Here is a 16,966-nt window from a genome sequence, read left to right as displayed (position 1 = left end):
AAATTTTACGAATAAAGAAAAAAAAAAACAGAAACTTCAAGTGTCATTATTCTGGTTGTAAAACTCAACGTCGCTTTTTCAATAGGAGTAATATGTTTCTAAGAAAAGTATTGATATTGGAGTTTGAGGAAAAGAAATATATTCTCTGTTAGGTGTGTGGATGTCTGTAAAGAATATATCCCAAAACAACTAATGTCATTCTTTAAACTTACCATTTTTGGAAATTTTAATGTTGGCGACCCACAACCCCCAATGCCTTTCCCACACATACAAAGGCTGACAAATTGTGAAAGGTCACTTCAACTTGGAAAAAAAAAAGATTCACTTCTTCTGTCACTCCTCTTTATATATAATTTCTTTCCTTTTCCATAAAAAAAACTATGAAGTAGAAAACAAGATCTGGGTTTCCTCTTATAGAAACCCTGGTTCCAATCTAACTGTCCTCAGATTACACGTTTCAAGTGTACTTTGCATGTGATCGTGAATATATTTTTATTATTTATTTTTTCTTTACTTTAGCATATGCACCCACAACAATCTGTGAAACACTAACATAATATTTAAAAGCATATATAACATGTCAATATGTCATACACTGTCTTATTCGCATGACCTGTGAGCGAACATCGCTTCCCAGGTATATAGTGAAATCCAATGAAAGCTCGTCAATAACATCGCTTAGAGCCGTTAATTCGTAACTTAAGTTAACTATAGCTTAAGTACTTTAAAAAAATTAGAATTTTTATTATTTCGTTTTTCAGTGTTTTGTATATAGGACACATATGCATGATTCATTAACAGTACGCTTTCACACATAAGTATAAATAACTAATTAAGGCATTTCTGACACGTTTTCGCACCATCGTGATTTGTCGAGAGGATCACCGTCATAAAAACCGAAATTTCTACAAATATTATATAAATGCACTTGTGGATATATATTGTTCATCTTTTTATTACTTACTGTTCTTGTATACGATATACATATATGTTCCATTCGACATGATCATATGATGACTAATCATCCATTGACAAGTGGTTAGAAGATGTAAATTTAACCCTTTTGTAGAGTTGGTGAATGCAAATACTATTATTTTGTTGACTACCAAAATGTATGAACGCAATTAAATTCACTATATATCAATCAATTAAAATATCTCCTCTCTAATTCAGTGAGTACCCACTGAATTTAAACTAACTAAGCAAATGTTAAATGAGTAGGTTAAATTTAACCCTTTTGTAGAGTTGGTGAATGCAAATACTATTATTTAGCACTGGGAATCATGGTGTGTTTTCTACAAGACACAGAATGAAATTTAAAAAAAAAAAAAAACAAATCAGATCATATAGGTGGGCCGTTTTCTAACACAGAAACTTTTATATATTAGTAAGATCATTTTGTTTTACTGGCAGATGTAAGTAGATCATATATGCAGTTATATATATTCACAGAAAACAATGAATTAGAGAGGCCATCGTTAGAAAATGACTCGTTAGAAAATGCGCAATTAGGGTTACTTGCATTCTTCTTGGTGGGTACTTCTGGACACAACAATAACTGAATCATATACTACATTTCGTCTTGAATTTCTCTAAGTTCAGCCAGTTGTGCATGTATCTATAGGAGTATCGCTTTGTGGTGGAATTTGTGATGCTCAAAAACTCTATTGTGGACTTTAAGAGTGCTGTTGTAGTTGCTCGTACGGTCGTCCCTAAAATAATCACATCCTCAAGAGATTTTGGTCTATGCATGCAAATATATACCATCAAAATAATCACTAAAACAATCACTTCCTTACAAGATTTTGGTCTATATATGCATGCAAATACCATCAACGATCGTGGGTTGCAACCCTCCGACCGTCCAACGTATGTCCCAATCAACTTTGTTTGAGACCACCCACTCATTTTGTATGTAATGTTGTAAAGAGACTCCGTCTGAGACTTTGTGTACATGTACGTTTCCAAGTCTCTTTGGTACTCTTACGTTCAAGTTATTGTATGTTAAATCTTAGAAACGGCTTAGTAAAAAAAATCCTAACTATCTGTTGGGCTAAAATGAGCCCAATTTCTTCCTCGAACATGGCCTACGTGAAACAACATCACATACGTCGTTTTACAAAATCGATTGCTACCAATTAGTAGCATCTTCCACCAAGGTATGACGTACTGTACACAGCGATAATACGTCGCTGGATCTCCGCTGGAGAACCGACGAAACTCCAACTTAGCCAACTTGGATTGAAACATTAGTTGGTTCGTTTGGGTGGTTGATGTTGATGCCTTCATCATATATGTCGTCTCTCTCCATATGCATTAGATCTTCCTTAAGAGCTATATTACATATTTTCATTAACTTCTTAATTAATGCCCAACTGCATCTTGGCTAGCTTCAGTTGTAAAATATTGTAGCCTTGATTCCAAATTCTCGAATCTAAATTTATCATTTGCCATATCTTGATACACAACGTAGGTTGGATCAACATAGACTTTTTTTTTTTCCCTGTTTAAAAACTCCACGATACAATAGAAAAAATTTAGTTCCTTTCTTCCTCTTTCAAACATACTTTATACTGAATTACGGTCCCGATTGATAAGGATGATTATTTGTGGATGTAAATGTTTTGATTATAGAGACTTTAACTGTAAAGTTTTTTGTTGTAGAAATTTAAACTGTAAAATTTTTAACTTTTAAAATACATTGGTAACAAAAACTATAGTAACTGTGACTGTTATTTTTATTTTATGTTTTTCGTAGATAGAGATTGTGCTAAGAATATATTTATGTGACAACGTAACCAATTTTATTAAAAATAAAAGTTTACAAAATACAAAAAAATGAATAGATAAATATTTTCAACAAATAAAAAAAATTAAAGATATGGTTTGGTTTTTGGATCGAGGAACCATCATTAATAGTAATTGATTACGGTTTATAATGGTTGTGGATACAAAAATAATTATGAAAATGGATCTCAAAATAACATAAATAAAAATATAGTATTAATGAATCAAAATATATTTGTGATAAATACACAGATTGAAAAAGAAGGTTTCAATCAACATGGAAAAATAAGAAAGAGAAAAGAAAAACTAAAGTTTTATTTTCCTTTATTTTTACAGCCCAATAACTTTCACATTTATGAGTTTAAAATTTTGAAAGTACAATGTATAAAAGTAAGCAGTTAGACTTTAAAAAACTTTAAAAAAATAAAGTTCTAAAAGCATGATTGATAATTTTTTTGCTTTTAAGACTTTAAATTAAATTTAAAGCTTCCAAAGCCTCTTGAATATAATTTTTTTTCTTTATCGTTTCCTTTATTATCTAGACACATGTCAAATTCTAGTAAATTAGTGAATAAATGTCAAAATCTTATGAAGTCTTATCACGTAATTTGTCACTCTTGGATATTACTTTCCATTAAGATTTATAAACTCTCAAATGTTTTTGGTCATTATTCCAAATTTCTTTGTTTCATTATAAATGCTTTCTCATCTTTGTTAAATTTTTTTTTTTTGCTATTTTAGTATAATAGTATAAGATCATGATATCATTTACACGGTGTAATTATGTCATGACGATCCAGTGCATCTAATATTTATTAATAATGAGCACATGCAAAATCATTAAATAGAGATGATCATCTTCTCCCAGACTCCAACTATATAAAGATATCAGGATAACCAGTAAAACGTTGGTGCTTCTCTCCTTTAACAACAAGTAGTTGTATTATCCTAAAACTTAATTCAGAAAATAGTGTTTAACAAGGACCAAAATCTCAAACATCGAACAAAATCTAACAAATAGAAAAAGGTTTCTATCGTGAAGAAAAAAATCATTACTCTAACAAACTTTGCAATTAAAGATCTTCAAAAATATGGGGAATTTGTGTGGAAAGCCAAAAAGTGTAAGTAGAAAGCGTTCAAAGCGTGACGGAAGCATGTTCCGATATGATCAGAGGAGCTACTCTCAGAACTTTGATGATGGAAGAACGGAAAATAATGAGGAAGTTCCCGGGTCTCAGGCACCTCCTCCATCGCAGAATCTCCGAGAGAGGTAAAAAACTGTAAATAACGTTTGTTTGGGAAATTTATGATTATGTATTAGTGTAACATAATCAACTATGCGAATATTTAAACCAAAAATAAAATAAAATCTATGCATATATTATTAATAGGATTATATAGTTATATAGATTAATAAAGGGGAAAAGGTTGTAATTATATTTTTTTGGTAGAGAGGAAAAAGTTGTAATTATATTGGCAGTAAAAGAATGTCGTTGCTTTTTAATAACAACCTAATTATAAACTCTAAACGCGAAAGATTTTTTGAGTTTTTTTCCTTCATAAGTCTCACAACAAAGTGTATTTCTCGTCCTTTTTCTCCTATATGATCACGTTTTGTCATAATTCAGAACGTCGGATCTTTTGTCCATTGACAGTAAGTTCATCTTTTCGTTTCAGAATATTTAGCTTATAAACATGTTTTATAATCTGGATTTTATAAATGTTTTGCCGAAGATTAGTTCAACTTGGAATGGACTAATTTCTTTTTAAAAAAATATTAACAGATTTAATCAAAAACTCCATATTTGTGGGATTTGAATATAACACAGGTAAAGTTAAAAACGTTGGATTTTTTTATTATAACCATTGGACTCTACAACAAGTTTGACACTAAAAAGAAGTTGGTATTGTCTTGCAACTAAAATAAGTGTTCAATGTTTATTTTTTTCTCTAAGAAATCCAACACAATTTTAGTTGAGAATAAAATTATAGAAAGAATTGAAGACATATGGGAAGGATGTATCAATGCATGCTTATAAAAATCTCTTTCCAATGAGTTTTTCAAATATAGTTAAGTGCTATTCGGTGATATTCGGTAGTGGTTTGTGGTATTGTTGACTCTTTTAACGACTTTTTGTTAACAACATCATCTATACTAGAGTAATATAAATATCTAATTAAGTTTACTAAATTAATATTATGTCAAAAATCAAATTGTCTTGCGATCTACCACAAATTTAAATCATAAAATTAATAACTAAAATACAATTATAAAATCTTAAACACTAAAAAAAATTAACAAATAAATACAATTTAAAATTAATTTAGTCACAAATAACATGTAATACGGATTAAAATACTCGACTTTATTTTATATTATTGTAAACCAATCATTTTTAAATAGTTTTTATATCAAAAAATCATCAAATGAATATCATAAAAAATTCTTTTTATATCATAATCATAGCACTTTAATTAATATATCTATATATACATTTTTTGAGACATTTAGCAAATAAATTTTGGAGTTGAAACCTATTTACAAGCATGCCATTGACAATAAATAGTTAATTTAAAAAACAAATTAAATATATCTATATTCAAAAAAATTTATAGAAACTAAGTGTTTTACATAAATTCGGTTAACTATTATAGGTGCAAATGCCATTAATTTCGGTGTAAGTGTTCTACATAAATTTTGAATTTAAACAATCATTCAAAAAACTGTATGATTTTAAAAGGTAACAAACATATTTACCATTCAATTTGATAGCTTATTCAAGGTAGTGATAATAAAATATAAAAGATATTGCTTGCTCACTAATTTAAAATTAATCCTCCTAATCCTTTTGATCTGTTATATATATATATATATATATATATATATATATATATATAACACATTATATATATATTTCCATTAGTAAAAAAGAAAAACACATTATAGTAGAACGATAACGGAAAAAAATTGATTTTATGCTTCTTTCTTTATTTTAGATCTTCAAGGCATATTTTTTTTAGTTTTTGTTATTTTTCGTATGTTGATTATTGATTGACAATGTTGTTTTGTTAAAGTGCTCGATTTCAAAATAGATTTAGTTCTAACAATTATTAAACTTTTTGTGTTTCTTATTTGTTTTTGTGTGTTTGTGACTTTATTATCAGGAAACCTAAGATGCAAGCACAAAATATGTGGCATTTAAGTTATTTTGACATCCCAAAACCTCTTGAAAGTGGAGTTATGTTGTGTCTATCTCGCCAAAGAAAAACGGATTAGCAATTATTGTAGTATGTATGTATATATTAATTTGATATATTGGTGAAAATCTGAAAATATCAGGTTATATAGATATAATTATTATGTATAAAGTACCAAAATCATGAAAATACCAATGAGTATTTTAGTTATTTTATTTGATCTCTCACGTATCAAATAAGAAATAGATTTTAATAAAACATTTAGTTGTAAAAGTTAATTTTACTTGATAAAAATTTGAAAAATCTGAGTTCCAATGGGTTTGGTCGTTGGTACATACAATCTGAGGAGAAGGATACCATTTCTCAATTGTATGTATGATCATATCTCATATATAGTATCAGGCGTGAATCTGACTGAGGAGAAGGAACTCAGTATGAGATGAGATAATAGTTATATAGATATCTATTGTTATAGTTTTATTGTTTATATATTACCATGCTATAAGATTAGAGAGTTGTTGTTGCTAAATCACATGGTTCAGTTTAAAGCTCTTGTTTATTTGCTTGATCTAATTTGGTGAAATGGATTTGTTGGTTATATAGTACTAGTAAGCTTCAAACTGAGGCTTGTAGAGAAGCCACTACAGCTATAGGGACAAATCTGAGGAGAAGAAACATAACTTTGAGGGGACAGTGAGGCTGTTAGAGAAGCCATTAGTACTATCATGGAAAAATCAAAGGAGAGGAAACACAAGGAGAAGCTTCAGAGTGAGGCTCTTATTAGAGAAGCCATTAGAACTATTTAGGAGAAGAAAGATAAGCGTTTAAGTGGATCTGTTAACATCTCTTTGTTTTTGTGTTTCCGTACGTTTTTTGGAATGATTCTTAAATGTTGTTGTTACTTGGGTTTATACCATGGCTTGATACAAGTTAATGACCGATGGGCTTAATTAGTAATAACCACAGACGACCCGGCCCAACAATGTAACAAAGGCCCATCATGAAACAAGATCAATCCAACTAGGGTTTTAGTCTCTTCCTTTCATTTGTTCTTCTTCCTTGGTATAAAATCTTCAGCCGCCTCTGAAACATAATTAGGGTTTCCGCTTCCTTCACCATTCACAGGTTCGTCTCTCTCGAAACATCGTCACTTCTCTTTTCGTCTTCTTCGTTCGTTGTAATTTCATGACCTTTTGACTATTACGTATTCGATTTCTGCTGGCTTTATCTGAATACTAAGTCATTTCAAGAGTTTTAGCTCTAAATTGAACATTTTTTTTTTGTTTCTCTCTAATTGATCTCTTATTGTTTTGCTTTATCGTTTCCAGGAACAGAGATTCTTGAACTGAGAAGTAACTCAAGATGAGGTACTTGAAAAATCTTTCCTTTACGACTCTTATTGCTATAGGTTTAGTGTTGGCTGATTTTTCTGAGGTTGATGGCTTAGAGAGTAGTTTGCTCAATGGATCATAGAAGTTGATGCTGCTTGTTCAATAGAACGTTAAAGTACATTACTTTAATCTAATTTTGGTGAAATGGGTTTGTTTGTGATATAGTAAGCTTCAGAGTGAGGCTGTTAGGGAAGCCATTACTACTATCAAGGGAAAATCTGATGAGAAGAAGCGTAACTTTGTGGAGACAGTGGAGCTTCAGATTGGTTTGAAGAACTACGACCCACAAAAGGACAAGCGTTTCAGTGGATCTGTTAAGCTCCCTCACATTCCTCGTCCCAAAATGAAGATCTGCATGCTTGGAGATGCTCAGCATGTTGAAGAGGTGATTTCAAATCTCTCTGCTTATTTTTGTGTATAGTGTTTGATTGATATGATTCTGCAAGTGTTGTATCGGAGATTGAGACAGTATATGTTGTTTGTTTATGATAGGCTGAGAAAATGGGACTTGACTACATGGATGTTGAGGCTTTGAAGAAGCTCAACAAGAACAAGAAGCTTGTTAAGAAGCTTGCCAAGAAGTACCATGCTTTCTTGGCTTCTGAGTCTGTCATTAAGCAGATTCCTCGTCTTCTTGGTCCTGGTCTGAACAAGGCAGGCAAGTTTCTTCTATAACTCGATTGAAGAATCAAGTACTTTGAGTATAATACTCTCATTTTTCAAGTTTCAAGCTATTTTGTCTGAGCTTTCTCCTTTCTTTTGTTTTGATTGATGAACAGGTAAGTTCCCAACTCTTGTGAGTCACCAAGAGTCTTTGGAAGGTAAGGTGAACGAGACCAAAGCGACAGTGAAGTTCCAGTTGAAGAAAGTTCTATGTATGGGTGTTGCTGTTGGTAACCTTTCCATGGAAGAGAAGCAGCTTTTCCAGAATGTGCAAATGAGCGTCAACTTCCTTGTCTCGCTCTTGAAAAAGAACTGGCAAAACGTATGTCTAAATCCTATGATGGTGTCTAATTGCTATGATTGTGTCTAATCTCTATCTAAATCTTTTGTCTAATCTGCTCATTGATTTGAATCTTGGTGCAGGTAAGGTGTTTGTACTTGAAGAGCACCATGGGACCACCACAAAGAATCTTTTGAGCTCTCTCTCTTCTCTACTCCTTCCATCTCAGAATTTTTGCATTGTGTTTTTGTTTCAGAGATCTGTGCCTTCTTTGGATATGGTTTGGATTGATATTAGCAGTTGTTTTTTGGTTGACAATATATTATGCAATATTCTGTTCAACTATCATTTTTCCCCTTAAAATATGCTTTTTATTAGTTTGAAACAAATTCCTTCCATAATAGCTCACAAATTTATGAGATATCTAGGTCAAAACTCTTCAAGGTTTGATTCCATGATTTGTTTGATAAGGAATTGTTCTCATTTATTCTTGAATATATAGTTGATTTGCTCAACTTAATGAGTTGAATGTATCAACTTTTCGTTCTTGTTCTTTGATTAACTTCTGAATCGAAAGCTTATTTCTCTTTAATTATTTTCAACAAAAGATAATATCGTCTCTATAGTTACAGTGTCATCTTTATTGAAGAGGTAAGGATCAACATTATAAAACAATGTTTAGATGATAGCTCAAGGCTTGCAATATGTTTATTTGTTCAAATGATCTTAACCCAAAACGATTTAGAAATCTCCTCATTTAAAATGATGCTACTAGGCAAGGTCGTGAGCGATGGAATTACCACCAATCACTAGTCGGCTTTTTTTTTTTTGTCACTAGACAATTGGAGAAACGACTGAACACCAAATAATTTAAGTTTCTCGTCGGTTTGTGTCGGCATATTAATAGTTTTAAAGATAAACAAATAATATGATTAGAAAACTAAAGAAATAAAACACCACTCTAGGGTAGGTCCTAAGCATTGCATACGTCCAATGGTGTGGGTCAAGGGTCGCCCGTTGTAAGATTGTTGTAGTTGCCAATGCCAACTTCCCCAGTTTGACCTTTGGTCTCACTCATTCATCAACAAAAAAGCCATTACCCAACGCAAGTGTTCTTTATACTACTTTTAGTTTTCACAAAATTTACAATACAATATTGATATAAGGTATACAATACTTAGATGGTTAGATAGATTACTCATTCAATTATATATATATATATATATTTTTGTTATTCTTGCCAATTTCCCTTGATATAATTAGAGCTTTGTAAGTTGTTACTAGTTTTCAAAATGCCAAAATAGTTGTCCAAAAAAAATATATATATATATACCAAACAAACATTGTACCCAAATTTCAAAATAGTACCATTATGTCGTCAAGATCAATTTAATTATATATATAAAAAATGATAATACAAATTTTCTGCCTTTCACAAAACTAAATCATAATTTTATTATTATTATAACTAACATTAAATGTTTTTATCTTAAATATCAAAAATTAAAAATTTAATTTATAAAAAAAGATAGAGAGAGAGCCGTCTAAGGTCAGGTGGCACAAGTTGGGCCGTCACGGCCTTCCAAAAGGCAACACTGCCTTCCCCCTTTTATATATTTTGCTTTCACCTCTCCATCTCTCAAACCTTCACCAACCCAAACACCTCTCTCTCTCTCGCACTCTCCGCCTCCCTCCTTCTCTCTCTCAATCTCTCTCTCGGTAAGTTTCATCTTTCAGATTTGTTGACTTGATGTTTAATTCAGGTGTTCTCTAAAGATTTTTTTTTTTTGATCTGATGATCGATCTTACTACTTTTCTTTTATTGACTTGTTGTGGGGACAAAATTAAAAAAAAAAACATTCTAGAGTATCTTTCGATTTCGTTTTCGTTATCTGATGATAGTGACCGATTTGATCTTGGATTTATTGTGATGCTGCAGCTTGATTCTTATATATCTGATTAATTTTGTAATTTGTTGAAGTTTTTTTTTTTTTGTTTGTTTTAGGTCTTTGTTTGTTGTGTTGAATAGTCTATTTAATGATATATTAAACATGTTTTGGAGCATCGAGTGAAGGTCTAATATAGCTTTTAAGCTTGAATCTTCTCATAACGCTCCATAAAGTATAATCTTCACATCATAGTTTGCTATTGGGAACAGATTTGTTTTTTATTTGGTTCTAGTCTCCATTGCAACTTGTGATGCACATTCTCAACAAAAGATAGATTTAGCTTTTGATTAATGTTTGCAAGAAGCCCTTAACTGTAAAACTTGTTTGTGAACGCAGGTAAAGAAAAAGAATGGCGACTGTGCGAATCTCTTCTTCGACTAGCGTGACCAAGGCGGTTCTAAGAAGCCAGCCCACTAACAAGCTCATTACCAACAAGAACTTATCAGTTGGATCAACCAACAAGGTTTCGAGATCCTTTGGTTTGAAATGCTCAGCCAACTCTGGTGCCACCATGTCAGCTGTATACAAGGTCAAGCTCTTAGGACCTGATGGTCAAGAAGATGAGTTCGAGGTGCAAGACGACCAATACATCTTGGATGCAGCTGAAGAGGCTGGAGTTGACTTGCCTTACTCTTGCAGAGCCGGTGCTTGTTCCACTTGTGCCGGTCAGATTGTGACGGGCAAAGTTGACCAGTCTGATGGTTCGTTTCTCGAGGATAGCCACATGGAGAAAGGTTATGTCTTGACTTGTGTGGCTTACCCACAGTCGGACTGTGTTATCCATACCCACAAGGAAACTGAACTCTTCTAAGTTCGGATCTCTTTATTTCGTAATGATGATGATGATGCAAAATTGTTATTTGAGTGATCGATACACTGAGTTTAGTGTGTCCCAGCTGCAACTTAATTCGGTTCGTTTTAATTAAGTTGTATTGTCTCAGTATAATAATATTTCTGGCAATAGAACTTGTTGTATACATCACAAGGTAGACCGTGCTGTTTTGGTGGACGGACGGTGAGTAATTTATACACTCATCTAATTGAAGCACAGCAACACAAAGGACGAATGAATAATATATTTTAATAATAATAAAAAAGAGCAAATCAGCCATAGCTTTCCCCCAAAATTACTTCTCCATTCTCGTCGAAGCGAACCAAAAGACCAACTAAATCGGTAACAGACGGAGATTGCGAGAGAGCTCCAAAACTCTCAGCTGTTCGGCGGTTGGAGTTTTGTTCGACGAGAAACACTTTTTTGTTTATATAATGAAAACAAAGACTCGTTATGGGTTCTTTCTTTGGTGGTGTTTAAGTGGAGGAGGATGTTTAAGCTAATGTATTATCAGACCCTCTTATTAAGTAACAAGTTTGTTTCGTTTAATTCGGACTGTAGTTTCCGACATTGATCTGCTAAAAGTCTACAGAACAATAATTAACTAATGATGTAATTAGTGCTATATCATTGTTAACAAATCGATATTGATCGATTTCTCATATGTACATTAAACAAGACAAAAACAACTACTATTATCATTTTCTACGTACATATCACCACATAATTTTGCTAACTAATCCACGTATATGCTATATATATGTAATTATAAATCTACCTTGATCGGTGCACAAAAAAAAAAAAAAAAAAAAAAAAANTGATCTTAAGTGGGAGGAATCTGTTGGTTAGGATCTTAGTTATTATTGCAGTTTCGGATTTGTGTGGTTTTAAGGTATGCATTTGTATGAAAATGACTCGAGATATGTCTTTCTAGTGTTCATAAATTGTCACCGGGTCGCAACCGGTTAATAAAATGGTTCTAGTTTATGAGAAAATCATTGGTATTATCTCTGTTCCAGTGTCCCTTCATATGGTTCCAAAGAATTGACACCGTGTTTGATCTTTACTTACATTTTCCTGGACTTGACTTATCATTGAGTTCAACTTTGTGGGAACTCCATGATCAAGGTCGAGGAATATTTATCAAAGATTTCTCCATCCATTCGATTCAAATGCTCGTCTTGATCCAATCTTTGGTAGGATGGTTTATGATTACTGGCAATGCGTTGATTCTATTGCAAATAATTTTCATAAGCTAAACCTAATAAATCAAATGTGAAAAAGAAGACATTAACATCCAAGAGACGATTATGCAAGTTTTTTTACTGTTAATGATTTTGTAAGAGTTCTTGTTTGTTTTATACAAATCATGTATTTTAACCTGGGGTATACCGCGGACATATAATTTTTATTTTAATTTATATTTTATGATATATCTATTTGTTAACTATTGGATGTTTTGTAAATAGAGGAATAACTAAATTTTCCGGTTGTTGTGTGGCTAAATATTTATATTATTTTTTTAACCTGCAATAAACTTCATGACTATTTGTTTGTTATATTTAGTTGGTTTTGTTTAGTGTTTGAGATTCTATTTTGATTTTGAATTATTATAACAAAAAATTAAGGGATATAAATATATAATCAGTAATCTATACGCTGTGATTAAGTCACATTTTTCCTAATGATTTAATTATTTTACACAATCTTAGTTAAATCAACTTGATTTTATGTTAAATATTCTAATATTAGTAGTGTTGATAAATAATTAAATGAGGATTTAACCCGTGTTAACACAAATTTAACGATATATTATTAATTCCAACATGTCCTCTTTATAATTCATCTACTATATAGCCACATTATATAGTATTTTAGACCTTTTTAATTTTACATATTCGTAATAGTTAAAATTTTTATTAAGTTTATATATGTTAATTATAATATTTAAATAAATGTCAATCAAAGTTTCTCTTACATTTATAATCAAAGCTCACACAGGTTTTGGAAAACAAAATAGGAATCGAATTGTTGTTTTCTTTGTTTGCGAAGGATTCAGATAAAGAACATCTCAAAACACAACAAAATGTGTAGTTAAATATATGAGAGTTTTTATTTTCATATTGATTGCTGTTATTTTTTAGTTGGAATGAAATGTAAACTATATAGGAAACAAAATCTGAAGTAATGTTAGTTTTGGAAATTTTTTAAGGGTTAATGTTGTAAATAATTTTTTAAATAAACAAAACTAAAAGGGCATAACACAAAATGTACTTCAAAAATGTTAATATAGATGTATTAAAAAATCAATGCAAAAGAGTCGTAAAATCTTGACATTTAAAGCATATTAGATTTATAAAAAAATGGGATATTTTTTTTTTTTTCAATAATATAAGGAAAGGAGAGAAGCCAAAGATATCTCCAATTATTGTAGAGTGTTCTCCAAGACTATAATAATAAATGAGACGACGACGAATAGAAGAAGCATTTATTTCAGCGTTCAGACGTCAGAAGCAGTACTATTATTTATTAATTTAGACAAGCAAAATTTTTAAGTAAAAAGATAATTCCCGACAATGATTCTGTGCAGCCTCCGCCGCGGCTTCCTCAACACCAGTGTTTCCACTCTCTCTTTGCGCTCTGTTTCTCGCTTCTCCTCCGATTTACGTTGGCGGGGGGAAGCCTACATGGCCAATTGCGATTGCCGACCACTCGCTCTACGAGATAGAGTAGATTTCCTGATCCGCTTGTTGGACCTCGACACGGCGGCTAAGCACGCACGCCTTGCTCCCTTCGCGATTGAAAGAACAAAACGTTCTGAATTATTTGATGAAGACCTTGAGAACGAGGAAGCAGTGGACTGGACATGCAGCGCAATCGTGGTGGCCATGTGCAAAGCCGAGAGGTATGGAGACGCCTTGGATTTGGCCAGTTATTTCTTCGTCGAGCACAAGATGATACCCTTAAGGTATTCTTTCAATCGCATACTCAAAGCCTTGTTTAAAGACTCGTCCAAATTTCAGGCCAGAACGACCCTTCTCGGGATTAAACGGTTGGTTCAAGACGGAGAGTTCGATGAAGTTATGTATCCATCCTGTACGAGAAATTATTCGTACCCGATACGCAAGGGTTTTTGGCCTTTCGGCCAGGGTTTGGATGTTTCTAACCGTTTGATTCGTGGATTTTTGGATTTGGGGGACTTCGAAGAGGCCCATAAACTCTTCGAGGCACTAAAGGTTAGAGACGGCTACTACAATCTTGGAAATACTGCGAAATTTATGGAGTACTGGCTCAAGCAAGGTAAAGAGGAGGAAGCAATGGAGTGTTACCGACGCACTATTGAAACTTTTTTTGAAGTATTTTCTTCTCATTTAGGAATTATGAAGGTGATAGACGGGGAACCGACTGGTACACATGCACTCCTTCAAGTTTTGTTAGACTATGGCAAGAAAACCGAAGCTTGGGAATTGTTTGACCATCTTTTAGATGACAAGAAACTGAGTTTCTGCTGTGATACAGATACACTAAATCTAATGGTGAATGAGTGCTTCAAGATGGGTCGGTTTTACGCGGCCATCCACACTTTCAAGAGGGTCCGGCCTCACAACATGAAGCGACAGTGCCAACAACAGGAGAAACTCTATGAAAACATCATCGCTAGGTTTTGCGAGGTTGGCTTGCTGTATGAGGCAGAGCGTTTCTTTGCCGAAATGCGGTCGCTAAACACCATAAGCCCTGACGTTTCCTCATATACTACATCGATGGATGTGTATATTAAAGCAGGAAGAGTGGAGGATGTTGTCCGAATCTCAAACCAGATGGTTGATCATTTTCTGGGCCATGTCGCTCAGCTCTCATTTGAGCCGGTCCAGATCGGAACCTGGTGAAGCAAATGCTTTAGGCATCATATTTTCTTTGTAATTTTAGGGCATCAATTTTTACCGAGTTCTTAAAAACAACGTGGGTGTATTGGGAGGAATCGTCTCCAAAGTCCCTAAAACTAAATCGAAAATCTCAAAACTCCCCCATCTAATTAAAATTTATTTTTGATTTATTTAAAATCCGAAAAATTGGTGTTTTACTCTCTTACCCTACAAAAATAAGAAAAATTACAAAGAAAACTAGGGTTTTATCCACCCACCCATAACAAAATCGGATCTAACCCAATCTCCTCTCTCTCCTCTTTCTAACTCGATTAAATCCCTAAATTAAAAGAGAAATTACAAACCGCTCTTTTTCTTCATCGTTCTCCTTCATCGTTCTCCTTCATCGTTTGTCTTCATACTTGATAACGAGGATGGTAAGAACAAGGTGGGGGAAAAAAAACACTAAGATCACACAAGTAGAAGAAGGAGAGGAAGATTCGCAAGCGGTGGTAAAAGAAGGAGGAGAGAAAGATTCAAAATCGGTGGTAAAAGAAGGGTTCAGAACCGTTGGTACAAGGAGGAGATAATCCGGTGGTAGAAAGAGGTTTTGAATCCGGTGGTTGAAGAAGAGGGAGAGAGGGATTCCAATGCGGTCGTAGAAGAAGGAGCTAACGAAGAATCCCTCTTTCCAGAATCAAGTAATCGAGATGAAGTTTAAGGAGATAACGAAGAATCCCTCTTTATGGAATCAAGTAGTTCGAGCTGGGAACAAACTCGAGAAGAAGTAGAAGCCGAAGTGAGAGCGAGACCATCGACTCAATGGTAAGTTTGGATTCGTATGAACATGTAAAATAAATAAAACTAGTTGGAATTGCTCTTGATGTCTCTCGGAATCAAATTTTTGTGGTATATAGAAGTATAACTACGAACTAGTATTTTGTTATACTGGAATAACTAGGTAGAACTAGTGTGTAAAACTAGAATAACTAGGTAGAACGAAGAGTCTTAATATGAATTTCTGAAACAATATAACTTGATAATACTTGGTATAACTATTTGTTGCAGGAATCCTCCTCCTCGACACCACTATAGCCTCTTAGAATTTACTTCCCCTCGAGTGAGTACAACAAGAAAATCAAGTATCGACGAGGTGTAATATCCATGAGATGATGTTGGTACAAGACATTGGTAAGAAGAAAAAGAAGGGTGTTAAACCGACTGCCGTGGAGGAAGACACCAATAACCGTAGTAAAAGAGTCTTTACAAGGTCATGGACATGTAGAACTAATTTTGTGGGTGTTTGGATGTTCTTCTTATTTCTATTTGTAGAACTACTTGTAAAACTTTGTTGGATTCATATTACTTTTTGGAATTTAGTTGTGTGCAACTGCAATTACTATGTAAAACTAATCTGTTTTTTTTTTGTTTTGGATTTTGTCCTGTACAACTGGAAATATTAGGTAAAACTAATCTGGAATTTTGGGATTTTAGAAAATATGAGATTTTCAACATTTTTGATTTTTGTGGGGAAAAAAATAAAAATAAAAATCCGAAATGTATTTCCACGTGTGTAATATGTGTGTTCACACCTAGTGTTCACACATAGTTTTACCCAGTATAGTAGTTGTACCATACTTGTAAATAGTTCTACTTTTAGGTTTTTTCCATTTAATTAGTTTTACACACTCTTAAAATTATATTTTTTAGTTTTACAGTTGATTAAATTCTATTAGCATATAATTATGAATGTTTTATGCATTCAAATGTTTAAAACAAATATTTATGCAACTTTTTCATCTTTAGTTGGTTATTATTTACAAACTGACCTTAAAAGTATAATGAATATATTGTGTTGAGTCTTTCATAACAACATAATTTTGCAACTTCTTTCTTATTACACATTGTAACATTTTTTTTAAATTTTACGAAGACAGTAAGTATATTAAGTACTTTTCGTTTAGGTTTTGTTAAAAAAAAACATAATTGTTATACATGTTTTT

At 32.6% G+C, this 16,966-nt stretch overlaps 3 protein-coding genes across 5 annotated transcripts; all 3 read left to right on the top strand.

Annotated features, from left to right (window-relative positions):
- LOC104703573 (60S ribosomal protein L10a-2) lies at positions 7,034-8,682 on the top strand. 2 transcript variants are annotated; one of them, XM_010419603.2, is made up of 6 exons: positions 7,034-7,110; positions 7,314-7,352; positions 7,542-7,761; positions 7,869-8,034; positions 8,156-8,361; positions 8,463-8,682. In XM_010419603.2, the coding sequence occupies exons 2-6, from the start codon at positions 7,348-7,350 to the stop codon at positions 8,514-8,516; spliced, it is 651 nt and encodes a 216-aa protein (XP_010417905.1). In that variant the 5' UTR covers positions 7,034-7,110; positions 7,314-7,347; the 3' UTR covers positions 8,517-8,682. The 2 variants fall into 2 exon arrangements, with proteins under 2 accessions (XP_010417905.1, XP_010417906.1); XM_010419604.2 differs by having other exon boundaries at positions 7,070-7,162.
- On the top strand, positions 9,935-11,247 carry LOC104703572 (ferredoxin-3, chloroplastic-like). The gene is made up of 2 exons (XM_010419602.2): positions 9,935-10,038; positions 10,605-11,247. The coding sequence occupies exon 2, from the start codon at positions 10,618-10,620 to the stop codon at positions 11,077-11,079; it is 462 nt and encodes a 153-aa protein (XP_010417904.1). The 5' UTR covers positions 9,935-10,038; positions 10,605-10,617; the 3' UTR covers positions 11,080-11,247.
- Positions 13,547-16,342, top strand: LOC104703571 (pentatricopeptide repeat-containing protein At1g10270-like). 2 transcript variants are annotated; one of them, XM_010419599.2, is made up of 2 exons: positions 13,547-14,400; positions 14,476-16,342. In XM_010419599.2, the coding sequence occupies exons 1-2, from the start codon at positions 13,677-13,679 to the stop codon at positions 14,985-14,987; spliced, it is 1,236 nt and encodes a 411-aa protein (XP_010417901.1). In that variant the 5' UTR covers positions 13,547-13,676; the 3' UTR covers positions 14,988-16,342. The 2 variants fall into 2 exon arrangements, 1 of the variants encoding a protein (XP_010417901.1); XR_002032888.1 differs by having other exon boundaries at positions 13,551-15,788; positions 16,032-16,075.

Source organism: Camelina sativa, chromosome 7 (genome assembly GCF_000633955.1).
Source record: "Camelina sativa cultivar DH55 chromosome 7, Cs, whole genome shotgun sequence".
Classification (NCBI taxonomy): domain Eukaryota; kingdom Viridiplantae; phylum Streptophyta; class Magnoliopsida; order Brassicales; family Brassicaceae; genus Camelina; species Camelina sativa.
The sequence above is the reverse complement of the archived record's forward strand: the minus strand, read 5'-3'. Positions and strand labels throughout refer to the sequence as shown.

What these genes read in the sequence shown, in the direction of transcription:
- LOC104703572 (XM_010419602.2), top strand. Translation starts at nt 10,618, where the DNA reads ATGGCGACTGTGCGAATCTCTTCTTCGACTAGCGTGACCAAGGCGGTT.
- LOC104703571 (XM_010419599.2), top strand. Translation starts at nt 13,677, where the DNA reads ATGATTCTGTGCAGCCTCCGCCGCGGCTTCCTCAACACCAGTGTTTCC. An exon ending in GGAGTACTGGCTCAAGCAAG is followed by an intron (nt 14,401 to 14,475) that starts GTAAAGAGGAGG and finishes CTTCTCATTTAG; the next exon opens with GAATTATGAAGGTGATAGAC.
- LOC104703573 (XM_010419603.2), top strand. An exon ending in ATGCTCAGCATGTTGAAGAG is followed by an intron (nt 7,762 to 7,868) that starts GTGATTTCAAAT and finishes TGTTTATGATAG; the next exon opens with GCTGAGAAAATGGGACTTGA. An exon ending in TGAAAAAGAACTGGCAAAAC is followed by an intron (nt 8,362 to 8,462) that starts GTATGTCTAAAT and finishes ATCTTGGTGCAG; the next exon opens with GTAAGGTGTTTGTACTTGAA.